Source organism: Arachis hypogaea, chromosome 5 (assembly GCF_003086295.3).
Source record: "Arachis hypogaea cultivar Tifrunner chromosome 5, arahy.Tifrunner.gnm2.J5K5, whole genome shotgun sequence".
In the NCBI taxonomy this organism is placed as follows: Eukaryota; Viridiplantae; Streptophyta; class Magnoliopsida; order Fabales; family Fabaceae; genus Arachis; species Arachis hypogaea.
Window position 1 is genome coordinate 103,118,952 of NC_092040.1, and position 8,762 is coordinate 103,127,713.

An 8,762-nucleotide genomic window follows, 5' to 3' on the forward strand; every position below is an offset into this window, starting at 1 on the left:
CCCTAGTCCGATAGGTCTTGCATTAATCCGCTACGAATCGAAGCTCCATTTAAAGATTTATGGCTAACCAATGAATTGCTGCATATACAAGGTAGGATTCGAACTTACACTTACTTAAGCGGACTAACCACTAGACCAATTCAACTTGTTAATAGCACGCTTTCTGAAAACCTCTTATCCTATAGTTTGCCAGCAGATATAGTCCACTTTCTGGTCATGTTTAATTATAACTTGAACACACAACCAATGATGGGAAAAAAGGTTTAAAGACTAAAAGAAATTTGGTGGTATAACACCCCAAAAGAATTAAAATACTTTCAAGTTTAAACATCATATTTTCTCAAGTGCACCAAAGAAAAGTAAAATTAAAATTTACTTCCATTAGTTCCTGTCTCTAAAAATAAACTATAAAGGATCATTTCCATGTTACCCAAATTTTCATGAACATATATATATAATCATGCAAAGAAAGGCTTTGCATTTTTCACTTGTTTGATTGATGAAGACGATTTCAGTTGGAAACCATGCTTTCAGATTCTTTAACAAAACCATCACCTGTCCAATCTTTATCAGATTGCAACCCTTTCTTTATGGCTTTCCTCTGCCTTATTGCTTCTTGCTGCCTTTGGACCAAATCAGTGTGAGTAGTGAAGTACTGAAGAGAAGCCCTGCAATTTTCGTCCCAGTAAACAAAAAAGAAAAGGAAAATATCAGAATGCTTTTCTTCCATCTTTGTATTTCAATCTACTGGAAAGTTGAAACCAGAACAGTTTCTGTTAATAAGGTTTTTGTCCCTTAGAATGTGATTTCCTCTTTTAATCCCCGGTCCTTGTCGTTAGTTTGTCTATGTTAAATGTTGACGTGGTAGATGAAATGCAACATGCAAGGGTTGGATTTCTGTCTATCACGTCAGCATTTAACAGGAACTAAGACCAATCATCTTGTGAATTTTGCAGGGACTAGAAAAGAAATTACAATTTTATAGGGACTAAAAACGTATTTGGCCAAGTTTTAAGTTCTATTACCCTCTGAAATCTTCAATTGATGTGAAATTGTGCTTTCTCATGAAGTCTTTAAGTTCATCACATAGTTTCTTCACAAGACCATAGCCATGCATCATAACACCAGTGCACACCTATAGTTTGAAAAGCTCTGCTTAGTTTTTGTCATTAACATTTCATCGCCCAGAACGTGCAGTAAAAGCATAAAAATTGACAACAGCTAATTAATTGAACAAGGTTTTCAATCTGATAAGGAGAAACTTGATAAGGCCTAATCGGCGTTCATCAATCATACCTGAACAGTGTTTGCCCCAAGAAGAATGAACTCTGCAGCGTCACCACCCGTCTCGACACCTCCAATGCCTGAAAGTGAATACTTGTCCATATCAAATTCTGACTTCATCATTTTCGCGATACTCATGACCTTCCCAAGTGCTATTGGATGGACTGCCTTTGCTGAGTATCCCCCAGGAGTAGAGTACCTGATAACATTATTTAGATAAATCATATATCTAAGATGGTCAAAAAATAACAGAAGAAATGCGAAATTGGTATGAGTGAGATTACAAACCCCTCAACACAAGGCTCAGGACGTAATGTATTGAGATTGATTCCCATGACACTCATGATTGTATTTATGGCAGCTACTCCCTCGCATCCTGATTGAAGGGCAACCCTGGCTGGCTATAAGCAAAAGAATCCCCAAAAATTACCAATATGATAATCATGAAAGATCAATAAATCTTATGTATCACTCGTTAAGTAAGATTGATTTAATGAAGTTTACCAAGACAATTCAAATGCAAACTCAATATTTTATGAAAATTACAAACTTTGACTTGTAAAAACAGTTTTTGAGCTCATATACGCCAGAGAAGTTCATTAAAACAAATTTCTAGTCCCTAGACATGTGCAAGTTCATTAAAAAATATTCATATCACCACAAGTGTTCATAGCGCAACTATGACAGATCCATTATTCCACAAACAATAAAAATTTTAACGTCATAATGATAGCCAATAAAACTGATGTTTGAAGAAGTTCCCACTTAATTCTTAAACACATCATGATATGTGTAGAGTATAAAAGGACAGGACAAGATATGAAATCAACCTGAGAAATATCAGTTATGTTGGGAGTCATCTTGGCCCAAACAGGAACTGTAGCTTTCGAATTTATCCATCCACAAATCTCTTCCAGAAGAGCACAATCTTGTCCAACAGCCGCACCCATTTTGCGTTCCGGCATTCCATGAGGACAGGAGAAATTTACTTCAATTGCATCCTAAAAGAATATCAAAGAGGTCAGGTATTTTCATTAAAAAGTACTCAGTTTCACAAATCGTCCAAGAAACAAAACTTACAACTCCAGTTTGCTCAACCCTATCAATAAGCTCCTCCCAAGCAACTTTGTTGTACTCCTCCATGATTGAAGCAATGAGAATTCTGTCCGGGTATTCTTCTTTTAATTGCTTGAATTCTTTCAACATCGTTTCAAGTGGCCTATCACTGATGAGTTCTATGTTCTCCCACCCAATAATTTGTCCTAAGGCCGAGCCATTTGCACCTGCCCTTAGTCGGGCATATCGAGGAGTTACATTTATGACTTTTGCTGCATCAAGTGATACCTAGCAAGGAAATAATATCAATTCCACGTTAATCTTTCAATAAGATACCCTTAATCGGTTATATGTAGATTGACAAGAAAATTAATTTTGCTTCCAAAAGCAGACAGCAAAAATTATCATGGAAAGAATTGAAAATTTCAATGTACAGGCAAATTTTGACAAGTGACGTGGGACAGCATACAGATGAATGTATGAAGACAGGGAATTTCAAAACTCAGTATAACTGAATAGTATATTATATATAAAGATTAAACTATAGCTCTTCTATTCCACTTCTTGTAAAAAAGAACAATTATGGCACAAAATATAACATTACTCCAACGGGCTAATTCAAAGCTTCTTCCACTCCATGCAGCATGCTCCATTATATATTTATATGGCAAACGTTTCAAAAAGCAAGTTTTATTGGATAGGAATTAGACCTTTGGCATCTATTTGGTGTAAAACTCATGATCTGTATAGTGGACTTTCCCTGTCAAACATGTTGAGAAATTGACAAGTTATGCTTTATAGATAAAACTTAAGTTTATTTTGCTTTTATATAGAGGAACTCTTATCCTCTAACTTGTATTATCCTTCTCCTCATCCTAATGAAATTCTTCTTTGTCAATATATACATAATGGCACAACTTCTCAAATTGTCAAAAGGAAGAACAAGAACCTCTCACATACCACTTTAAACGTTTTATGACTAAGGGTTATTCCGAGTATCAGTTCTAACAGCCACAAAAGCTATCATAGCTCTTGACATTTGGCATCAAGCATATCCTCAAGAAGCAATATGCCAGCAGTCAATTTTCATTAGGCTCTCATCAGTAACCACTTAACTAGGCGCTCATTAGCTGTTTCTTTTTTGGCACTATATCATTATTAATTCACTATTACTTAATTCTTCAACTTTCCTTGAACAAAACATTTACTTTTCATGTAAGTTTCATGGTTCAGAAAAATAGAAAACAAAACTTAAAGAGGGGATCAAGATGTTATGAATAAATAGAGAAAACACTACTGGCGATCTACACTGCCCAGTAAAACTTATGGAACTATGAACCATTTGAAAACAAAAGGTTGTAATGGTATTAGATATTCATCCACATTTTGAAGGCTTAGGATGATCAACTAATTTTATCACCCATCAGAATCTATGATTAACATTACTACTGAGAAGAAAGACCTTATCTCTTCAAGCCGAAGAGAAAACAGAGTAGCTAGTTGACTGGTTTGGGATCTGCTTATTTCTTTCACCAGAAAGCAAAATAATTTACCCTGAGGGGCTTTATGCGAGTTTGGAATTTGGAGGAAAGGGGAAGGGTTTGTAGTGTAAAAATTAAAAATATTAACACTACATGCTTTTCCTTCCCTTTCCCTCCAAAACACCAACTTACAAACAACCAATGAAGCACAATTTTTAAGAATAATACTTTTGATTTCGGCTACTCTATACAATCCATGCATCATCATGTATCTAAATGATAGAAACATCTAACTTGCAATGTGTCATAATTGTCAACATTCATCTTATGTGATCCTTTCAAGATTTTTGTTTTCTTCCCCAGTCATCTTTCATGAAATTTTTGATTTTGTGTTCTCAGCAACAGTTTCAATTACTGATCTAAACCTTATTCTTTCGCAAGCAGGACGAAACCTAAATATTCATAAAGATTCGAGTCAACTAGGTGAGATTGATGATCTAGCAAGAAAAATCCAAGGCTAAAATATTTAAAAGCATAAAAAAAAGCATAATCTTAAAGCATATAACTTGCTAGTAATAGGACAACATAGGCTCAAAATAATACAAACGCAAATACAAAATAAACTCCGAACCAAAAACAAAATCCAATTATAGCTGACAACAAAGCATAAAGTGTTCAAGAAGGATATAACTTTCCATATTAATCACAGAACAGACAATAAAAAGTCCAAACGCTACTCCTTTTCAGTATTAAATTTTAGCTAACACCACCAAATTTTCATGCATCATAGTGTCACTATATAAGCTCATAAACACAAATTCTCTCCTACAGATACTAATGAAAAGAAACTTACAGTTTTGGCAATCACAGCACCCCATCCTTCATCAAAGGCCTTTTTCATAACAGTGTAATTGGTCCCTGGTGGACCTGATCCAATAACAAAAGGGTTTGCCATCTTTAACCCATTAACAGTGACACTAAGATCAGGCTCTGATGAAGCCTTATTATTACCATTCTCAGAGGCAAAGACCCTAAACCCAACTCTGCAGGGACGTGCTTGAACCTTTCCACGACAATTCAACGAAAACCCAGATGCTGAATTCCCTGTTCTGATCTGGGTCAAGCTCAAAGACGCCATTTTTGGATGAAAAATCAAAACTTGAAGATGAAGAAGAAGTAGGAGACGAAAGGGAATAACTCAGAATGAAGTGAATCTTTGAATCTGAGTTTATAGATTATAATATTCAGTGTGGTGGGGGCAAACGCAACGAAAGAACGTGGAATTATATGCAATATTTGCGTACTAATTTAGCGTTGTTTTGGTTGATTGCATCGGATAAGTTTGAAAAGGAAAAGAAAAATACGAAATTTGCTGGAGTGAGGTTGGAGCTGCATGTGAAAGGGCAATGTCGAATAAATATAATTGTGAATTTAAATTTATATTTAAAAATTCAAATTTAAATAGATATTTAAATATATTTCAGTTATAATTATATATTTACATTTGAATTTTTAAATATATTTCGAATTTAGATATTTAGATATATATTTAAATTTGACATTAAATATATTTCAGTTAGATTTATAAATTTAAATTGGAATTTAAATATATATTTATAATTTGAATTTAAATATATTTCAAATTTAAACATATATTTAAATCTGACTTTAAATATATTTCAGTTTTAATTAAATATTTAAACTTGAATTTGAATAAAATTTAAATATATAAAAATACATATTTATAATTTAAAATTAAATATATTTTGAATTTAAATATATATTTAAATCTAACTTTAAATATATTTTGGTTTTAAGTATATATTTAAAGTTGAATTTAAATATATATTTATAATTTGAATTTGGATATAAATTAAATATTTTTCGAATTAAATTATATATCTAAGTTTGAATTTAATTATATTTTTAATTTAAATATATATATTTAAGTTTGATTCCAAACGTCTTTGAATTTAAATATATTTTAAACATATTAAATATATTTTATATTTTTTATAAATATTTAAATATAATAAATTTAAATAAAATATAAATATTAAAATTTGAATTTAATTTAAATATCAATATTTAAATTCAGATTTAATTTAAATATACTTTATATAATATACATTGATGAAATATATTAAATTTGTTTTATAGAAAGTATTATTTTGTATGTAGGTCGTAGAGAAACAATTTGTTAAATATGTTTCGAGTATATTAAATTTTAAAAAGTAGGTAGGAGGGATTAAAAAAATTTAATTTACAAAATATTTCAAATGTATTCATTTCATGTGAGAGATATATTTAATAAATATTATATAATATGTTTTTTTCAAAAAAAAATAAACACAGAATATGGTTCGTGATATTACGCGTCTTGAAGATCATATTGTTGAATATCTTGATCGTCTACCATATGTAATTATTTTTTATCTTTGTTCATTTATTATTATTATTGTTGTTGTCGTTGCTGTTGTGTTGTTGTTCATTATATTTTCAATTTGTTTCAGAATTCAAGAGATTTGGGATCAAAATATCTTCACCAAAATGTGTATGATCCCCGAATTGAAATAGAATTACGGGATAGTGAATTTTATCACATATCTCAGATACTTGAAAAAGAATTTGGATCCTCTAAATTTTGAAACTTACTTTAGAGGATAAAGTATGATCTATCACCATTTATTTCATAGGTGGGACCAAGAGAAAACATGATAGAGAAAACATTTAATAGTGAGAGATTTAACTTTATCCTCTAAAGTGAAAATCTAAACTTTAGAGGATCTAAATCCCTTGAAAAACTTACTTTACACAACGCACTTATCAATACCTTGATTGAATGGTAGCGGCCATAAACTCATACATTCCACCTTCCATACGGTAAATGCACGATTACGTTCGAAGATGTTGCAATGATTTTTGGATTCCCGACAGATGGTTTACTGGTGTCAGGATTTACAGATAGCAGCAGCAGTAGCCTCGAAAATGAATTCATAATACAATTTTCGACAGTACAGATGGTTTACTGGTGTCAGGATTTACAGATAGCAGCAGTAATAGCCTCGAAAATGAATTCATGATACAATTTTTGATAGTACCTACTGCAGCTAATCACAAAGGAAGTGATGTCAAACTTGCATGGCTCCATACCCTAAAGCGACGCTTGTAGTTGGATATCGCCCTCGACAGACAAATGCACGTAAAGATTCATATATTATTGTTGTTCGGCACAAATTTATTTTGTGACAAGTCAAGATTGACAGTCCATTGGAAGTTTTTGCCTCTGCTCCAGAATTTTGCTGAGATTAGGGACTTTAGTTGAGGTTCGCTTGCCTGGCACATTTGTATAGGACATTATGTCGGGCATCACGTTATAATGTGGATGGTTCAATGGCGCTATTTTGTGTATGGACTTGGGAACGATTTTTGTTTCTAGCACCAGTGCGATCGCAGCCAAGCTTTTCGCTTACATGCAAGTAAAATTACTTAATATAATATAATAAGTTATTATATATTATTTAATATGCATTGTTTAAATATATTATTATTTAAATATATTAGTTTAGAATAATATGGTTTCATTTTATTTCAGCTGGATTACTTGGTGCTCGCAATTTCATGGATATAAAAAATGGACCATCTTGCATATCAGACAGTTAATAGTTGATATTTTTGCAGACAATTATATTTATTAGTTTTTTTATTATTGTACATTGTTTTATATTTATATTTATATGTTTGTTTTGTTATCCTTTTATAGTTTATGTAAAACCCGTACAGTCATGAACGTATAGAAAACATTGTAGTTCCTAATAAAATCTTACAACATCGCTTACATAGAGTGCCACTGATATCATTTGAGTGCATTGAATGGCATCCACTGAAAAGCGTCAAAAGGCAGTTCGATTTACAGTAGGAAGTTCTTAGAGAATCTACTAGGCTTGCAGAAGCTCACAACGTGGTCCTGACTAGACCAAAGAACAAAAATTGGAGAGATGAGCATTCTGCATACATTATGAGATGGACAAACCGTTTAACTTCCATTCTAGTAGGTGATCATGTAGTGCACTCTCAAGCATCTAAAGAGTATATGCAATGGTATAATGACATATTTGGGGCTCACCTGCGTTTAACTGGTTATGTTCCATAGCTACAGTCACAGCCACGTCCACAACCACAGCCACAGTCACGTCCACAACCACAGTTACAACCTATCATGTACCCATACACACAACCGTACACACATCCATACACTGAGCCTGGAGCTTCATTCTTTAGTCAATTAATCCGTGACTCACACTCATTTCACATGCCGCCATATCAAGCATATTATCGACCCTCCATGTCATAGTAGAAGGACACAGTTGAGCAATTTTTAAATTGTCAATTGTATCGGATAGTTCTTGGAGGCTCCCATAATTCATTACTAACGTGTGAGCATTTTATACACTTTTTTTCCTAGTTTTCTAGTCATTTTTAGTTAGAATTTATTAATTTTTATATTATTTTAGTACGAAAATCCTCTTTAAATGCTACTTTGAGTTGTTTTGGTGTTTTTATTACTTCAGGTAAAATTCGAACAAATTTGGCAGAATTTTGTACAAAAACAAAGGAAGAAAGTGGATGTTGTCAACCCTGACCTCATTGCTTTTCAACGAGAATAACTTGAACTATAAAGATCCAATTGATGCAGTTTCAACGGCTTTGGAAAGCCAACTTCTAGTGCTTTTCAACAATAGATAATAGTTTATACTTTTCTTCTAGAATTACTGCCAATTCTTGCGCTAAACGCCAAACGTGGCGTTTAGCACCCAAGAAGGACAGAACCAGCACCCAAGCATTGCCAATTCTGGCGCTGAACGCCACCAAACTGGTGCCAAATGCCTACAATAGTCCCGAACCCAAGAAATTTGCATAATTAATGAAGATTTGAAGACA

The 8,762-nt window shown here is 32.7% G+C and overlaps 1 protein-coding gene across 1 annotated transcript; it reads right to left on the minus strand.

Annotated features, from left to right (window-relative positions):
- Positions 1 to 262: 262 nt before the first annotated feature.
- On the minus strand, positions 263 to 5,239 carry LOC112802382 (dihydropyrimidine dehydrogenase (NADP(+)), chloroplastic). Its single transcript, XM_025845568.3, has 7 exons — positions 4,675 to 5,239; positions 2,365 to 2,628; positions 2,115 to 2,285; positions 1,573 to 1,685; positions 1,297 to 1,483; positions 1,026 to 1,135; positions 263 to 668 (listed from the first exon to the last, which is right to left on the minus strand). The coding sequence occupies exons 1-7, from the start codon at positions 4,957 to 4,959 to the stop codon at positions 512 to 514; spliced, it is 1,287 nt and encodes a 428-aa protein (XP_025701353.1). The 5' UTR covers positions 4,960 to 5,239; the 3' UTR covers positions 263 to 511.
- Positions 5,240 to 8,762: the final 3,523 nt, after the last annotated feature.